The following is a 21,526-nucleotide window of genomic DNA, read 5'->3' as shown; positions in this document are numbered from 1 at the left end:
AATTTTTGCAGTAAGTTTATTAGACTGTTTACCCCTATGGATAACAAAATAGATCACCAAACAAGTTTCAAAATAAATAAACTTCAAAGAAGAATTGAAGTAATTCAATAATTTTTCTGATTGCAATTAAAGCATATTAGCAATTATTTTAAAAAGTACTTAAGTTCAAATGCTTGATGATTAAATAGAATGCTTTTTAATGAGTTCACAAATCAAAGAAAAATTTACAAGGACATTTAAATGATAATCAATAAACTGTATTAAAATTTGTAGGAAACAGCTGATTAGTGACTAGACAGGAACATAAAATTATAAATATATGCATATTTATATATGTGCACTACAAAAAGTTTTAAATTAAAGCAAAATATGCAAAACCATGATAACTAAAAATTGCATTTAACAATTAGTAAAATTAGGAAACTTCTGGTAAGTCTTATGAATAAAAATGAGAGAAATGAAAATTTGACCAATATCAATAATCTAAAGAGGACATGAGTCTAGGTTTAATGTATGCCAAAATGAAAATAAAAGTACTGTAAAGGGATTTTTAAACAAATATATGTCAATAGACTTGAAGATTCAGAATAAATGGATGTCATTTGATAAATATTTTATTAATTGATTATTACAATAAGTGAGAATCCTAAATAGATGGAATTGATACAACTGTTCATGCAATATTTCCCAAAAATTCCAGTGGAAATTGACTCCAATTTTTTGTTGTTGTTTTTATTGTTCTTTGATTTTTTACAAGAGTAAAGAAGAGTTAATGCCAGTCCTTTCTTTCTCCCCTCCCTCTCCCCTTTTCCCCTTCCCCCAAACTCACTCCCACCCCTGCCCTCCCCCCATGCTCACAGCTTTTGCCCTGCAATCTTGTTTGCTTCCAATTTCCAGGAGGATCTATATATGGTTTTTTGGGGGGTTCACCTTGTTATTTGACTTCTCTGAGTTTGTGAACTATGGGCTTAATGACATTGGTTTATGGCTAGAGTCCACAAACAAGTGAGTACATACTAAATTCATCTTTTTGGGACTGGGTTATTTCACTCAGGATAGTGTTTGGGGGAGTGGGACGGTGGAAATGGAGGAAGGACAGATATAGGAGCAGGGAAGATGGTACCTACAGTAAGGGAGTGATTTCTTTCTAATCTGTTGCTTTCATTGGTTAATTAATAAAGAAATTGCCTAGGCCTATTTGATAGGCCGACCCTTAGGTGGGTGGAGAAAACAGAACAGAATGCTGGGAGAAAGAAGCCAAGTCAGGCAGTAGCCATGATTCTCCCACCAGACACAGATCTTCCCTGGTAAGCCACCTTGTGGGCTACACAGATTATTAGAAATGGGTTAGATCAATATGTAAGAGCTAGCCAATAAGAGGCTGGAACTAATGGGCCAGGCAGTGTTTAAAAGAATACAGTTTCCCTGTAATTATTTCGGGTATAAAGCTAGCCGTGCGGGCGGCCGAGTGCCAGGAACGTAGCCCGCCACTCTTATTACAACAATCCATTTTGGGGTTGGCAAGAGACTTGGCTCTAGAGGGGATCCCAGGTGTCCAGGGATGTCCCCAGCTAGGTCCTTGGACAGCAGAGGAGAGCCCGAACTGTCCTTGCCCCACTATCACGCTGATGATTATCTCGAATATCACCATAGAATCTTTGTCTGGCGATGGATGGAGATCGTGACAGAGACACTCATCTGAGCAACGGACTGAGCTCCCAAGATCCATTTGAAAGGCAGAAGGAGGGAGAAGATGAGCAAGGAAGTTAGGATTGCAAGGAGTAGGTCCACCAACTGTGGCAGTGTGCCTGTTCTAATGGGAGCTCACCAAATCCAGCTGGACCGGGTATAAATGAGCATGTGATCAAACCGGACTCTCTGATTGTGGCTGACAATGGGGGCTGACTGAGAAGCCATTGATAAAGGCACTGGGACTTGTTTTTGCAGCATGTTCTGGCTTTTTGGGACCCTAGTCTATATGGATGCACAGCTCCTTGGCCTGGATGAAGCAGAGGAGGGCCTTGGACTTCCCACAGGGCAGGATTCCTGGCCCTCTCTCTAACAGGGCAGGAGAGGGAGGAAGGGGTGTGGGGGAGTGGGAGGGGGTTGGGAGGAGGGAAGGAAGTGTAAATATTTGAATGGAAAAACAAAAAAAAAAAAGAAGAGTTAATGCTGATTTTACAAGAACTCCTTCAGAACATAAAGAATGTGTGACTCTTTACAAAATTCTTTTTATGAAGCCAACATAACATTGAGTTTAAAATGTGGCAAAGACAGCATACCAAGAAAATTAAAGAGGCTGGGCCTGGTATTTGCTACCACAGATTTAATTTAGGCACTTAAGAGGCTGAGGAAGGAGGACCTCTCTCTATAAGCTCAAGCCTTGCCTGGTCTATGTAGTGAGTTCCAGGCCAGTCAAGGCTGCATAGTGAGACACTGTCTCAAAAAACAAACAAACAAACAAACAAACAAGGAAACAAACCAAAAACATTAGAGACAGGGCATCTCATGGCTGTGCCTGCATAAGCCTCAAAGAAAATGTCAGCCAATCAGATGCTATAATTTTGAATAGTTTCCTCCAGGAATGCAACCGTAGCTTAATATTTAATAATCAATATTTACAAAACAATGGACCACATGAAAAGATGCACAAAAAGCATAAAATAAAACTCACAACCTCTTCATATGTTTTTCCAACGTCAGCGAGTTAAGAAAAGAAAAGTAGTGATTATCATTTATTCATTTTCAAAAGAATTCCCAGCAAGCACCATATTCACACTTCAAAGAGAAATAATGAAGCATTTCTCCCATGTGGGGGATGGTATGCCACTACATAAACTGATCTTTGCCACAATTTCTATAAAATATACTTTATTTTCCTAAGTAAGCTCTAAGCAATTTATCAACTAACAAAAGACAGAGAAATCTGAAAGAAATGGGAGTTTAGTTTACCAAGGCCAGGATTAGGTATATAGAAATTCTTTTAAAATGAAAAATTTTGTACTTAATATCTATATTTATTTCTTAAAATAACTAGATTCAAAACCAAAGTAAAAATAATTTTGATTTTACACACTAAAAAAGTCATCGAAAAGTAAGATAAAGTGACCGCAATAACAATGTTATCTAACATAACAAATCCTTAGGATTCACTGAATGATTGAAAACTCATAAATACAGCTGAAAGAACGGGGAGATTAAATAAATGCAGAAAACAGCACATCCATCAATAGCAGGGAGAAATAATTTCAGGTGTTACTTTCTCCCTAATTGATCTATATGCACTGTGCAATTCTGTCTTAAAGTCCAGGTGGTTTTAGAAACTGACAAGATTATGTCAAACACAGCGGGAAAACTAACTAGGGACTTCACACTAGGTTTCCTGATTTATCATAACACCGCCATAATTAGAACCTACTTGGCAATGGAGCTGGAGCTCAATTGTCCCGGCCTTGCTTAGTATATGTGAGACCTTGGGTTCAGTCCCTCGAGCTGCTAGAAACATCTACAATAACAGCACGAATACTTCATCATCAAAACATTTGACAAATGGTCCAACCGTAAAGAAACTTCAGAAACAAAACACAAATTGTCAGTGATTTATAATAAACATTCCCGGGCATGTAGAGAAAGAAAGAGCGCCTTCTCAGTTAAAATTTCTGGCATAGTATGGTGTCCACAGATACAATTTCACCTTCAGTTTCATATGCATATAAGGTAATTCCAGATTCATTTTAGACACCACGATAAGCAAAGACAAGGCTTCTTAAGAGAAAATACATTTATGAATGTAGTCAAAAAATTCTTGAAACTGAAAATAGAAACTATGTATCTATAGAGAAAAGTTTTGAAGTCATTGACAAATTCTAGTATATAATTATATAATATTAACAGCTTCTTATTTAAGATACACAGAGTAGTGCTTAGATATACATAAATGTTTATTACAGTCAAGCAAATAATTTTTTTTTACTTTTAAGTGTGTTTGTGTTTGTAAAGTACCTAAAATAATCTATTCTCCTCAGAAGTCTTGATAATATAATTATTATTGATAAGGATAATGCAGCATTTGGTATCTCTGAACTTATTTCTCTTACACAACTATAAGTTTATTCCTTTGAGGTACATTTTCCAATTAATATATTTGTTACCGCTAGATGTGTGCATAAATTGTTAATTCTATTTCAATGAAATTTTAGCTTATTATTATAGAAATTTTAGGACTGTTATTTTTTGAGGTTGACAATAATGAGTGAATATTGTCAAGAAGGTATGTTTTGGGTGCTGGAGATTTGTGTTTGTGTGTGAAACACAATGAATAAGCAAATCTATCAGAATTTAAATACTTTAATAGACAAAATAAAATTTCAATGCAATTTTTCAATATTTTAAAATGTATGAACTAGTGTCTTTTATGTGATTGAGCAGGGTTCTCTAGAAAGGCTTCATGTGATAGCAACAGATTGGAGGAGGTGAGTATTTTCAGTTAATGACGGGTTGCATTAAATTGCTTTATTCGTTGATTCAGCTATTCTTGTAGGTATAAATTTAGCTTTGCATGACAACCCTAGTGGGTGTCTAATTCATTCGAATGCTGAATGTCTGACCATATAAAGAAACACTATCAAAGATGTAAGAGCATTAGCTGTGTCATTCACTCAATCAACAAACACTTACTGAATGTCTTCCCGTACCTGGCCTGGGTCATGATCAGGGTTAAGAAACATCTATAAGGTAGAGCCCCTAAACTACAAGATTTCATATTCTAATGAACAGATGGATAAGTAAAGACAAGTTATTAGAATACTAGAAGGGCAATATCTAAAGTTCAGACAGCAAAGTGAATGTAGAAAGTAGATAAGGCTTACCTACTTAGCACTTATGGTGAAACGTGTTAAATTATATGAAAAAACTAAAATGCCCCTCATATCATGCCAAGATGTATGATCTGATGTCATAAGGCATGGCAGGTAGGGAACGAGAATTAAGTTTCAGGTAATAGAGGTGAACAGGCATCCGGAGTCTGGGATCTAAGGGTGGAAGTCATGCAGAAGGGATCAAGGAAGTGAAAAGTGATCCTGTCTGTTTAAGCAGCAGAATGAAAACTTAGAAACATCAGGGAGGAGGTTTATGAAACATGGACATGGGTGAAGTTTGTGAGCTAAGGTTTCTACAAAGTCTAACATTTAGGCAGCAAGGAAACAGACCCAAGTTTATAATGAACCCTCACTTTTCAGACTGGCATGTTGTTGAAGGTAGCTGGACAGGAGAGCATGAGTCCCATACACTCTCTCCAGATCAGAGACACAGCAGAGCTCTGAGTATCTCCCTGCTGTGCTGCGCGTTCCTCCAGTCCCTGCTTCTTTGCACGATCCACCCTGTGTCCTGACTGAACAGTCCCTCAAACCGTGACCTTTAATGGATGTTGTGCATTTGACACAGATTTTTCTGCCCCAGGAACCTACTGAACTTGGTGTCAGAACTGAGCCCATTTGTCTTCAGATCAATTCTCTGTAAAACAAACCTCCATCTTCTTTGCGAGATGGAAGCACTGGTTAATCTATCTCTGGCCCCGAATGAATTCACGGTACCTGCCTGTTCTTTTGCATCATCCTCTAATCCAGTGGTTCTCACCCTTCCTAAAGCTTTTTCCATTTAATACATTTCCTCATGTTGTGACGACCCCCAACCATAAAATTATTTTCATTGCTACATCATAACTACAATTTTGCTATTGTCATGAATAGTAATGTTAATATTTTTGTAGACAGAGATATTTGGAAGGGGCTGTGATCCACAGGTTGAGAACCGCTGCTCCAGTCAGTATTCCCAGAGAAACTAAAAGGAACATACTTACAACTTTTGAGATCTCCATGTATTTATTATTATTTGTAGCTTTAAGGAAGTTGGACTAAGAGAAAGGTACAATGTTTGTTCTGAAACATAAGACATAAGCCTTTATTATGCATTGGATCGATAAGCTAGAGGACGACAGAAAAGAGAGACCTTAATTGTGAAGCTTTCAGATCATTTGAAGATTAAACACAAGTCATATTAATGCATTATAAGACTTTTGGTAAAGATATAGTTTTCAACTTAATCATATCACCTTTAAATAAACCTACTTTGTCATAGATTCATTTTATTTATTTAGATTAATTCTGAGTATTTAAATAGGTTAATGTATGCTTACATGAGTTCACAAGATGACAGTGATGTTATTTGAAGCCTCTCTTTTCCTAAATAATTATACAAGTTGGTCTTTGAAGTTTGAAGTGCTTGTTTGAGCTATGCCTGATAGCCAAATAAAAGTGTGTGATTTTAATTCATGTGTGCACGAACTGGATGCAACAAGATAGGACCGAGTGGGGAATAAGATATAAGATTCTCTGTTAAGTTTGTCTCTAACTCCATGACCTTGGATAAATGTATATTTACTTTGTAAGATGCAGGCAAAACCTGCCCCCTACCTATCTTCTGGAGCTGCTGCAAGATTTATTGAACTAGAAGAAAAAGTGGTTTATAGGTCTATAGAGACTGAAGTCACATAAATGCAAAGCAGTAGGATTTATTCTTTGAGTTATACAAAGGTAAACCGGCTTTCATAGCATCCCTATGTGTCAGGTAGGTAACCTTAGCCCACATTTTCCAAATATAAGGGCTTAAGTACTTCTGCTTAAGCAACCTAGATTGGGTGTCTGAGAAGACACAATGACTGGATTCAGACTGTGCCCAGTATTTATCTGATACCTGAAAGTACTTTAAAGGGCAGCTTAAACTTTTCCTACCATTCCTTTGGCAGAGTATGGAAACAGCCTGCATATTGTTCTACCTGGTTTTCTTCTGCAGTTCTTCATGGCATTCATCTGAAATGCAAAAAGCCTTTTCTCAGCAGTATCCCAGGAGAGCCAAGGACTTGGGAGCTATTAAGAGACACTGTTCTAGTGATGAAGCATATAATGTGATTTAATGTAAGCTGAAGTCAAGGTATCCATCAGACAAGGAGCAATGGAAGACAGACAAAAGAATGTAAGAATTGACCTGACAGCCGGGAGTGGTGGCACCTGCTTATAACCCCTTATAAGCTTATATATGGTAGGCTGAAGGAGGAGGATTACAAGGCTCAGGCCAGCCTGGTCTGCACAGTGAGACCTTGCCTTGAAAAACCAAAACAAAGAAAGTTAGCTAACTGTAGTTCTTGCAGTAGGATTGTGGCAGTGATGAACATTCCGCCCTGCTTAGCATCACCTCCTTATGCATAACAAATAAAGACAAGCGGACAGGAACTACTAACACACTTACCTCCTCTCCCTCCACACAATGGTCCCTTACTCACCTGTTACAGTGTTGCCTGTTCAATGATACTGAAACTGACTACGCTTTTACTGGGTGCCTACTCCATAGAAAGTCACCAACAAATGTTGTCTGCTAGCTGAATTTAGAGTAGAGAGAATTCCAGCAGGAATGGATATGCAGAAGCTTTACCAGTGTGACCCTGGGTGGCAACTGTTTGACATCATATGCAAAATGGAGAAAATGGTAATATTTAGCGGTGAGAAAATTCACACAGGAACCATATAAGTTGCTACATTTAAAGGCTGGAGCACAGGGTCTCACACAGAGAATACATCTGATTTACAGTGTTCCCTGCTGGGTGAGATGTGGGTAGTGTTTCTACAGTTACGTGGTTGTTCTTTTTTGAGCTCTTAATGAACCAGACACTGAGGGAGACATTGGGAAAAGTGTAGATTAATAAGACTGCTTTACCTTTACCTCACATAACTTTTGGAGGAGGGTTGCTAACCAAGAAAACAAACACAGGATTAAATAACACTGGAAAGTTACTATTAAGAGACTGATACAGGACAGGGGCCATGGAATTACTCCTGATGAAACATTTGATGTTGATCTAGACAACAATAGGATATTTTTCATATGCAAAATTAAAAGCCCTTTTATAGGAATTATAAATGTATAATCTTTTCAGGCCTATGACATTAGTTTGCTAATAACATTTTCTCAGTACAATTATAATAATAACTATTGTGGCCCATGAGATGGCTCAGCATACAGACAGTCACTGGGGTTCGTAAACTGTGGACATGAGCTTCATCCCCCAAACTGACATGGTGGAAGAAAAGAACCCATTAGGCACAATGGTCCTCTGAACTCTACACCCACAGCCATTTACAGACAAAAAATGCTAAAATAAATGTAAAACCATAATGACTTATTCCATATTGATTAACTGAACATAGTGTTGGGCAGGCTTTCCCATGATTCACCTGTTGCTGAGAACTTTTAACCATGGGAATGCATGGTTTAGAGAATTCTGGTACTGTCTCCTACTACTTGTTAATAAAAGTCATTTGGGAAATAAAAGGAATACACACATACATAAGTACAATATTTCCTGGGGTGAATTCTATCCACGTTTGTATAATTTTATCTTTAACAATGGATAATGGAAGTTGGGCCTTAAAATTTTTCCCTGTTCACAACAAAGTCTCAGTGACTATTATCATTTTAGCGTGATCATTCTTGGGATCTTTTTTCTTTTGTTTTTATTGCTGTTGGGATCGTTTTGTTTTTTTTTTTCTGAGACAAGATTTCGCTCTGTATCCCAGACTGCCCTAGAACTCATTATGTGGCACAGGCTGGCTTAAATTTCGGGATAATCTTGGCTTCCCCAATGATAGAATTACAACATAAACCCTACACCTGGTTTTCGTGAGATCTTCCTAACATATTTGTGGAAAAGATGCAAGGTGTATGTTCTAGGAAGAAAATTCCACTCATTTGTACCATTTTTAATTCTTTCAGGAAGAGATCTATTTTGAAACTAAATTCTTAGTGAAGCAATATCTAAGACCAGGAAACTACGTAATTTTTGCTTACCCATTTTGCTTTTTTCTAGTCCCCTTTCTTTGGATGGGAATTTATTGGGTCCTTATTCTTTACTCTTTCCTGGAGGAACTCCTGTTCATTTATCTAGATGGGAAAGGAGGCTCACAGAGTATGGAGGGAAAGCAGTCAGCAAATGATAACCCTGCCTTGCACTAAGATCCTTTCTGAGAGGTAGAACAAGAACATCCGGGGCTTTGGCAGAATGGCCTGGAAGCCTGGGGAGGAGAGAGGATTCCTGACTCCAGCCTTTATGAAGAGGCTACAACCTGCCCGAATGTGTTTCTCTTTCAGCGGAGTCTGTATTTGTATAATGCTGTTCAAAGAATCCTTGTCTTTTAATAGCTAGAGGACACGCTTAGGTCCTCAACTTTGATTTCTGATATGAGCAGTCCCTAAAAATGCACTTCCTTCCTGCTTTGGTCTTCAGAGCAATTTAAATCTGATATTTTATTTTTGACACAAGATCCCATTCTGTAGCCTAGACACTTCTGTAGCTTTGCTGTGTTCTATCCTAGCCTTGAATCAGCAGAGATCATCCCGGCTCAGTCTCCCAGGTGCTGGGACTACAGGCTGAGCTGTAGGAGCCATGGATATGTGACATCTCCCTGGAATGGAGTTTTATCATAAAAGTTGTCCTCTGGAACATTACTAGGAAGGTTTCTCAACCAAATATTATCACTGAGTATCACTGCCAAGTGGGGTTCATGACAAATGTAGATTCTATAGAGTAATATAACAAGTCTAAGTGTCAGAGAACAAAAATCAAATCAAAACTGGAAATTAGCACTATTTTATAACATGTTTATCCAATCCATATATATTCCCTCAATAATTTCATAACTCTCATGTGCATAAAAGAATGTTGTCTAGAACATGAAAACTGTAAGGAGTTTCAAAGTTATTTCAAACCTTAGAGATAACTATCAATTTGAAAAGGGTTAGGCTTTTGAGAAACTCTTTGGAATTTTCAAAGCCCTCTCACCTACTATAAATCCTTATCTGAACTTCTGAACAGTCTCAGGGAATTTGGGGTAGGCTGATATTGTAATCGCAGAATTACAGAATTTAGGAACAGAAAGGATTTTAAAGATCACCTAGTGAACCATTTAATTTAACATATAGGACGCTGAACTGCCTGAGGTCCCACAGCAAAGGCCACCAGGCACTGACTTGCTCAAGGGGAGCGGAATGCGGGTGTTAGCAACCCTGGGTTAGACACTGGCGACACCAGATGCATACAAATCCTTTCCTATATCTGTGTAATACACAGATCTACAGCAAACCCACAACTCGCATTCACTAAGTCAATCATCTGTAGTTCCTACGGTTCGGAGCACTGTTGCTAAGCCCCGAGAATAAAACCCCAAACATGTCACTTCTTCCAAGTTTAGTCTCCCTCTTCCAAGACGTATGGAGCTACAAAATACTTGGGGAACCTTAACTTTAAAAACGTGTTTTTAAGTGCATTTGGTAGCAATGACTGGGAGGCCAGGGAAGGAATCTAGGAGGAATCACAGAGTGTGGATAAATCTTCCCAACTATATACACACGCATAGACTAAGGAGAACACACACACACACACACACACACACACACACACACACACACACACACACACACGCAGAGAGTCAGTTAATTACGTCGCTCTCTGCTGCCTTCTGGGATCTTCCGCAAGCCAGGGCACACAAGCTCTTCTCGGAGTAAGGACTAGATGCCAACTCACTCAGTTTAAGAGGGAGAAAGAGCAAGATCCCACACATCCTGGAAAACACCAGAACCGCCCCCCGGGGACGGGTACGCGGGCTGCTTGCGGGGGGCTCCGCGGACCTAGGGGAGGGTCGTCCTGGGCATAGCCGGTGCCCGCAGCCCTGTGCGCAGAGCCCGGAGCCCCGGCAGCGCCCGCCCTCCCTCCCGCGTCGCCAGCCAGCTCGCGGCGCCCGCTCCGCCCGTGACTTCAGTTCGGCTCCACCCCCGCGCGGCGGCGGCTCGCAGCTCCGTCCCAGCCCGCGCGCTCCTCACAAGCCCAGCCCGGGCGAGCGGCAGCCACCTGCCCGGCGCCGCCTCAGCGCGCCCCGCCGCGGCCCAACTTGGATGGAGTTGGGGTCCTGAGCGCACACCCTGCCGCCTTCATCCCGAAGCCCCGCGCCGCCGCCTGCCTTCGGTCCGAAATCCCCTCTCCGCTCCTCTCCGCTCCAGCGATGGGAAAAGTTGGCGCCGGCGGCGGCTTCCTGGTCAGGCTGAGCGCGCTCCTGGCGGGCACGGGGCTTCTGGTGCTCTTAGCCCCCGGCGTCCTCAGCAGCCGCTCCTGCTGCTCCTCGCAGCACCCCGGCTCGACCCCACGCTGGACCCTGACCCCAAAAGGTTTTCCTCACCCGGGACCGCTGGGTCGGGCTCCTGCCACGCCCCCGCCCCTCCTCATGAGACCCCTGTTCGCAGTGGCCCCCGGGGACCGGGCGCTGTCCCTGGAGAGATCTGGGGGCAGCAGGGTGTCAATGACGACCGCTGCACGCTCTGGCCGAAGGAGACGGAGTGGAGCGGATCCTGTGAAGACTGAACCCGGAGAGGGTGCGAGTCGGAGCCGCCGGGGCATGCTAAGGGATGGAGGGCAGCAGGGGCCTGGGACTGGCGCGCGGGACCCGGACAAAGCCACCCGCTTCCGGATGGAGGAGCTGAGACTGACCAGCACCACGTTTGCGCTGACTGGAGACTCGGCACACAACCAGGCTATGGTCCACTGGTCTGGACACAACAGCAGCGTGAGTAGAATGGAACTGTGGGCAAAGGGGCCAGAGAAGCAAAGGGTTACTGTCCGCTGTGAGATTTGATGGAGAATGTGGGGGAAAGAGGGTTCTGGACTTGGGAATTGCTTCACAGTGAAGACTTCCCAGGGGGCCTCCCTCAGGAGTTAACGGTGCCTACTAGGGAGCCCTCCCACCCCCAACGACAGAGTTTTCTCCAAATCACAAGGTTCAAACTGGAACTGAACAGGCAGATCTATTATTATTATTATTATTATTATTATTTCTTCAGTGACACTGGAGGGTCTAACTGAAGACCAAAAACGGGAGTGTGGGGGTGTGCTAAAGTAGTTTTAATACAGAGATGAAAGGGTTAAATATCCAAGCCCACTGAAATTCCCTTAAGGGACTTTTCCTTACCTGGATAGATTTATGGGGTGCACTGCACAGAGAAGTCGCGTGTGGGGGCTTTTTATTTTATTTTTATACAGAACACATATCCCCTTGTTCCGCCCGAGAGAGACCAACTGCAGTGCGATATTAGGTGCCCTTTTTATTATTATCTATTTGTGGACCAAATGGATGCAAGTTTCAGCGCAGAGCCTCCCCAGCATCTTCCGACAGCATTAGCAAGTGCGTTTTGAGAAGCAGGGCTTTTCTAGCCCATGAAAGGGCAGTTGTTCTCAGGCATGGTCAGCCTGGGGAAGATCAGCTAGATTTCAGGGACAACAACAGGGAGTTATTTTCCTACCGACTGACCTCCTCTAGAGAAGAGCTCAAGTAAAGATTTGAATTTCCCTTATGAAGAGAGGGAAGAGATTTCAGGCCCCGGGAGATTTAGTCACTGATTCTGTCAGGAGATTCAGATTTTCAGAAAAGCCTGTGCATTTAAAATCTGAGGAAGCTGTACAGTTTAACCCAAACGTAGAAACTTCAATGCTCTGAAATAGTAAAGGACCAGCTTTGATGGCAATAACTAAAGACGATTTAAAAGTATACGTGTAAAGTTCTCCCTACTGCTGTGAAGCCGATGAGCAAAGTTAAAGGCTTAGAGAAGGGGGGAGGGTCTCAGTTGCAGCTTCCATTGGATGATAGAGATCGAGTTTACAATGTGCAGGCGATGCAACCTGGTACCTTCGTAAATGTTTTCTGTTGTGGTGCGCATGCCAGGAACGTTGCCAACAAGTGCCACTTCGCTGAGCTGTGTTCATCGCTGGGTTTTTAATGAGAGTTGAGAAGGCTTTGATGCACAGTGTCATGTATTTGGTGATCTAGCCTAGCCTGTACTGAGGACAGCAGCTGGGTTTCTTTACAATGCAACCTTCGAGATAGAGAGGCAGAGGCTGCTGTTCCAGGTGGTTCTCACGAACGGGCTCAATAAAAAATAAATACATAAATAAATTGAAAAAAAGATGCAATTTTACTCAAGTTCTGGACACTCTTATCCTGGTGCATCATGTCTTTTCATATCATAACTGCTAAAACTTGATCCTTTAATGTTTAAGTACAATCTTCCCATGCTGACTTATTAACTCAGGGTCCCTTAAGTGATTAACTCAAAGCTCTAGCTTTGGGGGGAGATTTTGAATACAGCAAATGTATGAGGTCTTGTATTAAGAAGAAAAAAAGAAAGATAAAACTTTGGACCCAAACTCTTCCTGGCTTTTAGTGTAATTCAAGCTGTAAAATATCACTTATCCATTAGCCCTCTACTTTAGTTCATCTCTTAAAAGATCTTGGAAAGAGAATACATGTTTGGCAAATTTTAACCTCCATTTCAGAAATGGCGCCAAGCACTGCCAGCTTTTAATTTCTTTTCGATGCTTATGAGTTGATTGGGGCTTCCTAGTGCTAGGGCTTAGACAGGGAGATGAATCTAAGAAGATGTAGGAAATAATGATGATGGTGAGTGTTAAAGGTCTGAACACTCAAATTATGTTGACCACAGGGTGAGATTGTGATCCTCTGATGTCTCATATTCCACAGCAGCCTCCCCTCCCCCTCCCCAGGTCCTCCTCTGAGAATCTTGCAGAAGTACTTCTGCTGGTATATTATGTATTTGTGTGGATGATGAAGAAAGAGAAACAGTGTTTATGCAGGTCCATTAAATAACGCCAGTCCTGCCTCTCTGGACCAGACTCATCACAGATAGAAAGATTACAATATGTTGTACAGGGGAAAGATTCAGAAAGACGCCTTTGGACAGCGTTGTGCAATGAAAGTAGAGGGAGAACTGAATTCCAGAGCAGCTCCTTGGTGTTTGATCAGGGCCTGTTGTTCATGCTGTGGGTTTGGAATCCATCTAAAGAGGGGGAATGCATCTAGATTACTTTCCAAGAATTCCAGGACAAGTTATTCATAACTGGGTACTGTGACTGAAATACTTTGGACCTGTTCTCAATTTTATCATATTTATCCAGAGTGAGAGATCTACTTATTTAAACCTAAGGGCAATATTAGGGAATTCCCGTGTTTTCATACTTAGATATCTCCACTGTCCTGAGTCTCCTTTCCAGGTCTCAGGAATACATGTAACAAGAATCCAAAGCCTTTGTCACATTAGATGAAATCCTGTGCTAAAAAAGAGCCTTTGATTACAATAACACCAGAGTCCAAGGTGCAAATGCATGCTAATTATAGGCTGCCTGCCAGATTGGTGAGAAACTCTGAACTGGTCTCTCATCTCCTTTCCTTCTTTTTCCTGCCCCGTCAGCTATTGGGCTCATGCAGTTGTGTAGAGACATAGCTGTTGTGCCTCATCCGTGGGTGTGATTTACTTCCTCCACACTGCAGTCTTCTCCCTTGATGGAAACCGTTGCTAGAGTTGGTGGAACACCTGGGGGGAATCTTCTGGCATGAAAGGTGCTGGGTATGAATCATTTGTCATAAGCTTAGTGTCATAAGCAAGAACATATTGTCCCTATCCTACTCGTTCCAGGCATGCTGTGCCCTGATCTAAATTTATGTAGTAATCCTTGGAGTGTGGCAAATGTATTTGTCTATAGATGCGTTCATGGTGCTTTATGTGTTGATACTTTCATCCCAAGGGATTTTAGAGTGTTATACTTACTGATCTATAAAATCCCTCGTAGGTGGGAAGTAGGTGACAAGTGTTAATATCTCCCTTTCATATTTTTCGCTGGAGTTAGTTTGAAGATTTCAGTTCATCACCCAGGCTTTTCCTCACTGGCAATAGTGCTAAGTGACTGGTTAACAGAACTTTTTACTTAGATTTTCCTCCACGAGAACTTTCCTGTTGTCCTCTTCAGAGAGTATGACGGCCTGGTCAGCATTCATGTCTCACTTTGCCTTTAATGGTTTCTAGAGTTGACATTTCTAAAGAACCTAACTGAATAAACTGCATTCCCACTGGGGCATGCTGGGTGTCTTTCATTCACCTTCCCACCTAATCACGTTGAGTAGAAGTTCTTACATAGAAGAGGAAGCTGAGGCTCCAGCAGGGTAAACGAGGACCGGGAGAAAACATCCATGAATGCACAAAGCAGGAAAGAAGCTTCTGTAGTCACTGCTCTGACACCCCCAAAACAGCTTGCCTTGTGGGTTTTTAAGTAGCCAGACACTCGAGCCTTTGGACTCTGTATACTCACAATCCCATTGTGAGTTGGTGTTTGATGGCGATAGGAAGGCATCTTCTGGACTGAAGGCTTTCTCTCCTTGAGGAAAAGCGAGTGCTTTACTGTATGCCTATCATCACATAGTCGCTCTAAGTAGGGAGTTGGTTGTTCTCAGCCACCCACCTCTTCATCTTTTGTGAGAGGTGGAATCTGCACCTGGTGATTCTAGAAGGGTAACCTAAGATCATTCAGCTCTGTGCTTATCTTTGGGAAGAGATTCTTCCTTCTTATTTAATGGCATATCAGATCTTATAAAGGGTAAGGAGCGTGTCAGTAATTTGGCAAAATGTTTTAATACGTTGCTCCCCTTCTCTCTTCTCCAACCTGACTCATTTTTATTTTTAAACAAAGTGGAAAAAGATTTTTAGCTTTCGTTAGCAAGCTGACATTTTTACTTCTCCGGTGGGTCCTTTATGCTTTTAGTGAACGCTGATGTGATGTGATGTGGGGCTTAGGGGGCAACAGTGTTAGAAGCAGATGGATCTGAGTCCCTGTCTCAACACTCCTGATTGCCACCACATTGTTTAGAGAAATCACTTGAGTTCTTTGGGACTTAGGCCCCTCTTCTGAGACACTAGAGTGGCATGTCGTCTATAGCACTTTTTTTTCCCCCTTGAAGATTTCATGTCAAATATATTAAGTACTTTGTGTTGGCAAGTACTCAATAAGCAACCCCTCTTTAGGTGAAAAGAAGAGGTCTTTTTTTAAAAAAAAACTGGTAATTAAGAATGACAGATTAGAGAGCTGGTTGCTTGTATGCAGTCACATCATGTCCTCGATTTCATCCTCTGCAATGATTTGAACAAATTAGATCATGGCCGTGTTCCTTAAGATTGACTCCATGCTTCACTCAACATGCAGACTGCTGAGGTCCACCTCATTTGTGTGGACAGAGAGGCTGAGATTTAGACCTGGCACAATGACCTATATTTCTTGTTTCTCATGGTTCTCTTCTCCTTCCCCCACAACACCCATGTGCAGATATGTTTCTGAGGTATCACATACTTTTTGAGCTCTCCATAGACATTTGTTTCAGCCTGTGCTTATGGATTTACAAAAGCATATGGTTTACTGGATTATTTGCATCACATCTGAATGTTAATAATGTGCTATTTTTTGTATTGAAGGCCAGGAAAATGGTAAAATTGGAAAGTGAAAACGTCTTAGATGTTCGACGGGAATTTTCTAGAGTAAATTAAGTCTAGGAAGTCTATCTTTTCAAGTAGGTCCTTAGACATTCATAGGCTGGGCTGAAATTGAAGGTGAAGTAAATGAATTTACTAAGGGCTGACTGACATGTGTCGGACTGAGTGACCTATCTCAACATTATGAGAGCCTTCCACGAATTGTATTTACTTTTAAGTCTACAAATACTCATTGTTCACTGGCCTGGGGTTGCTTGCAGAGTGGAACACACACACACAAAAAAAGAAAGAAAGAAAGAAGGAAGGAAGGAAGGAAGGAAGGAAGGAAGGAAGGAAAGAAGGAAGGAAGGAAGGAAGGAAGAAAAGAAGGAAGGAAGGAAGGAAGGAAGGAAGGAAGGAAAGAAGGAAGGAAGGAAGGAAAGAAGGAAGGAAAGAAGGAAGGAAGGAAAGAAGGAAAGAAGGAAGGAAAGAAGGAAGGAAAGAAGGAAGGAAGGAAGGAAAGAAGGAAGGAAAGAAGGAAGGAAGGAAGGAAGGAAAGAAAACCTTCAGCCTCAGAGATCTTACAGTCTTGTACTCAGAACCAGTACAAGAGACTGAAGCAGATTTATAGTCTCTGGAGCAAAAAGCATATCGTCGGATTTTAAAGATGGACTGAATGTCCCCTGGAAGGAAAATCTTCAAGCTTTATTGCAGGGCAAATGCTTCTGTGGAACCTTCCCATACATGGAACATTCAAGTAATTAGAAAGTATAATAAAGGCATTTTGAACTGAGCAGATTGCATAAGTAATGTTGAGAAGAGGTAGGCCCGTTAACTAACCGTGCCTAGGAAACCTACCAATCTTTATGATAGCCTGGCAGTAGCCTTAAACGTACAATGGAAGAAAAGAGTATGCTCATTGATCTTGCACTGAGCTTGGGTCTATTCAGTGGCTAGTTGTTGAACAGAAACTGCCGTGGCCACTGAAAGCCACACAGCCCTTGCTTGCACATAAAATCTCAGCTGGAGTCAACTCTCATGTTTATTTTGACATATTTTTCTACATACAAGTCCCCCTCACACCAAATGATCTGCCATTGTTTAGGTTTTTAGTCAAATGCATCCTCAGCAACCACCTGGAGAATAAATTAGTTTGCCCCTTCCCACCTGACAGCTTACGTGAGTCACTAAATGTACGTTAAAATATTTGTCTTGCTTAAGTGGATATCTCAACTTGAGCCCTGCAGCTCTGCATGGAGAGTGGGATATTGCCTCTTCTAGTGGTGATAGGAGAGCTGTCCAAATCGCCTCTCTGCTGTATGTGAAGTCAGTGCCAGAGAAGTGTGATCAGGGTGAGGCGAGGCCAGGTCCCATGCTCTTGGGGAGCTCAAGCTCTGCTCAGATGGGATTCTTGGACTAGTCAGATGACTGACGGCACCAAGGTGGGATCTTACTGCACAGCATTGGTACTATGAAAGCAGCCTGTTCTAAGACGTCGGTGTGGAACAAAGAAAGGATGCGAATACTCTGATTTCTTCCTGCCATTCTCCATGTATCTAAAGATATTGTATCTGCTTCCATAACGCCCCCTAAGGTTGCTTTAACACTTTAGATCAGTTAGAGCTCATTTTTCTCCTTACAGATTGCTTCAGTTCTCAAAGACTGAAGCATGACTTCCGCTACCTGACTTGTATTCTCAGCACAATCTTGTGAGGTGGGAGGAACTAATTCAATCTACATTTCTGAGAGAGGGAATCTAAGGCGTTGCTGTTAAACAGGTTATTTTGCATACTAAGAAAGTCAGAGACAGTTAGCTACACCCTGCAACTGATGTTTGGTATAGAGCCTGCTTGCCAGGTACTTTCCAGCCAGGTGTTAGAACATAGTTACTTGCTAGCCTCGGGGGTAGGTAAAGCCTGTGCACCTGTAGCCATTGTGCTGAGGAGTATGCATGGTGGCCACAGGGCTCCAAAATTCTAAGCTCTTCAACTTTAGCTGCGCTCAGCTCTTCAGGTCATTTGCTTTTGGCTTCGGAGAATGAGGCTTCATGCAAAGTCATGTTCTTTGTTTACTTTCAACCTTGAAATAGTGATCTTAAAGAGGGATGAAAGGACATTCTCGTGGCGAGCTTCCTGACAGTAACCTATGTGAAGTCTACATTCCACTATTAATGCGCTGTAGAGGAGACTTTGCACAGGGCTGGGGTTATGGTAACCAGGGTGGGAGCACGAGGAGTGGAATGATACTACCACTCCTCCTGAACTGTTTTACACAAGTGAGCCCTAATTAAAAATAATACTAAAGGTGGCTTCAGTTAAGGGAATCTAGAGTGTCAGTGTAGAGGAATGAGGATTGATGCTAATGGATTTTACTTGCTCACGGATTAAACTGAGTCACCAGTTATTCTTTTTTCTTTTCTACCTATCCCTTCTAGGGGATAAGAATCTAAGTGAGTTTGCTGACAGTTAGGTGCAGGGGCATATTTCCAGTGAAGACAAATTAATGGACAGCCCAGAGACCTCTCTCAATATTATAAACAGCCATCAAGTTACTGGTAGCTGCTCACTAAGAACATGTTATGGGCCATCACTTTGTCATGCAGTCCTCATGGTGTGTTTACAAGTAGTTACCACTGTTTCCACTCTAAATCTGGGGCTATCCCAGCCTAAAGAACTCCCCCCAAGGTTGCCCAGCTGATATATATTTAAGACAAGATTTGCCTTTTCCCTTTTTTGAGTTCAAAGCTTTCATTGCTAGAACATGCTGCCCCTTTATTTCTGATATTTTTGAAAGTGAGAACTCCAGACGTCAAGGAAGAGGACGTATAAGGAAACTCTTGGTACAAATGACACATTTGGGGGCACCCTCTTCGCCCTTACTCCATTCTCAGGTCACTGGCACATCATGCTTTGCTGAGAAGTCAGTTGCTTCAGGGTACAGCTTGATCAAATCCCTAACCTCTGCAGAAACCCTTGCCAACCTGCCTGGGCTCAGCCATGCCTCATTGTGTTTTTGAGAGAAGATGTGTAGGATGTGTTCTTTGGTTACTCCCTGCTGGCTAATGAACCTAGAGTGACAGTGTGGACAATTGTACCTTTTATTTTAAGGGAATGCTAATAAGAATGATGTTATCACACAACCAACTAATCATGTTATGCCCTAGAGCAAATGGATTGATGCCTCCAATCATCATTCCCTAATAGAGGAACCTGGGCTATCCAGGCACCAGATCCTGTACCATAAATCCTGCTCGGGGGCCTATATGAATGTGTGTGGGTGGAGTGTGGGGTGCTCATGGGAGAGTGTTGCTGGGCATGAAAAGCCTGCCTTCTCTAAGCAGTTCCACCACGGACTCTCAATTAGCATCTTTAAAGGGCTTTAAAAGGCTCTATTAGACATGCCCAGAACTCTGGTTAAGAAACGTCTCTGCAGCCTGCTTTCTCTAACTTGCATTTTGCAGAAATGATGGATGGAGAGATTCTAACTGGGTGAGCACATATTCAGCTACAGGTGCCTCCATCAGTATTTCCTAAAGGAGTATCCTGTGATTGACTCTTAAATTAACATATGAGAAGTAGATGCTGGAATCTTTGAATTTTGAAAATTCCCCTGGAAATGGCTAGGATCCTTCAATTGGAACTTTGTTCACTTTAGACACGCAGGAATGAGCTTTAGGGTCTACGAAGCTCTTCCCTGTTTGCAAGACTGTAATGTTAACAAGCTATGTTTTCCCATGTAGAGCCGAGGCACATAGATTTTGCCAGCTTCTTAGTAAACCGTCAGTGCTTAAGACATAGTAGATGGTCTTGTTGATCATGTAGGACAGGACGGTCTCCCCAAACACTGCTTCTGCTGTCCAGCACATACTATGTAATTATCTTCCCTTCTGTACATAACCTAGGTCAAAATGTATTGGAAGTGGCAAAGGCATATTTTTTATATTAGAGATTGCTTTATCTTCCTGCTTCATTATCTGGTAAATATGTAAATTTGTATAACTGGGTAGTTCCATGTCTCAATTTCCCTTTTAAAATGTGGACAATCCAAGAGAACCTAGATAACAATAAGGACCCTAAGAGAGACATACATAGATCTAATCTACATGGGAAGTAGAAAAAGTCAAGATCTCCTGAGTAAATTGGGAGCAGAGGGACCTTGGGTGAGGGTTGAAGGGGAGGGCAGAGGCAGGGAGGGGAGCAGAGAAAAATGTCGAGCTCAATAAAAATCAATGAAAAATGTAGACAAATGAAATATTTGTTAATTTTTTAAAATATTGTTTTTGTTTTTTGAGATTAATGTAATTGCATTGTTTCCTCCTTTATACGTAGGTGAAGATTAAAAGTGATGATGAATATTAAACTGTGTAGAGCAGCCCCTAGTATGCATCATGCATCCAATGAGGGTTACTATGGCTGCTATCATTATCATCGTGGTTTTCTTGGTACTGTTCCTAGTATTAATCATATCTATCTATAGCCAACTAGAAGATGTTTATAATATGTTGCTTATAATATTGCCTCTCTCTGCATTAATTCTTTAATCACATTTGAGTGTGTTTGAACACATGTTGAAGTATGTGTAGGTCAGAGGACAATTTAAAAGAGTCAGTTTCCCCTTTCTACCATTTAACTCAGGAACTGAATCAGGTTGTCAGGCTTGGCAGTGGGCATCTTCACCTGCCGAGACATCTTGCCAGCCCCATGCTTTATAACCCCAGTTCTAATAGTCTATAATGAACTCTGAGAAACTGACATTTATTTTGGGCAATTGGGGAAGCAATCTTCTTAACGTCTCTACCTCTTTTCATGTGATACTTCTTTCTTATATAGTTCCTGTTTTATTTGCTATTACTTAATAAAAAAAAACAAACTTTCTGTGTAGAACAGTGATTCTCAACCTGTGTGTTGTGATCCCTACAGGGGCCACACATCAAATATCCTGAATATCAGATATTTGCATTAGGATTCATGACAGTAGCAACATTATGGTTATGAATAGCAACAAAACAATTGTATGGCTTGGAGCCACCACAATATGAGGCTCTCCACATTAGGAACGTTGAGAACTACTGGTGGAAAACAAACAACCTTTGACCGTACACAACTCTGTCACAGACTATTGA

The 21,526-nt window shown here is 41.6% G+C and overlaps 1 protein-coding gene across 7 annotated transcripts in view; it reads left to right on the top strand.

Moving 5' to 3' along the window:
- The first annotated feature begins 10,921 nt into the window (after positions 1-10,921).
- The window catches only part of Sorcs1 (sortilin related VPS10 domain containing receptor 1), a 497,667-nt gene continuing 487,062 nt past the window's right edge, over positions 10,922-21,526 (top strand). For 5 of the 7 annotated variants that reach the window (XM_075974356.1, XM_075974362.1, XM_075974360.1 and 2 more), the window contains exon 1: positions 10,975-11,663. In XM_075974356.1, coding sequence (XP_075830471.1) covers positions 11,106-11,663 — 558 coding nt within the window. In that variant the 5' untranslated portion in view covers positions 10,975-11,105. Of the gene's footprint in view, positions 11,664-21,526 lie in introns of all 7 variants that reach the window. The other 2 variants (XM_075974359.1, XM_075974357.1) reach the window with 2 other exon arrangements.

Source organism: Microtus pennsylvanicus, chromosome 5 (assembly GCF_037038515.1).
Source record: "Microtus pennsylvanicus isolate mMicPen1 chromosome 5, mMicPen1.hap1, whole genome shotgun sequence".
NCBI classification, from domain to species: domain Eukaryota; kingdom Metazoa; phylum Chordata; class Mammalia; order Rodentia; family Cricetidae; genus Microtus; species Microtus pennsylvanicus.
Note: the sequence above shows the minus strand (reverse complement) of the source record. Positions and strands in the feature narration are given on the sequence as shown.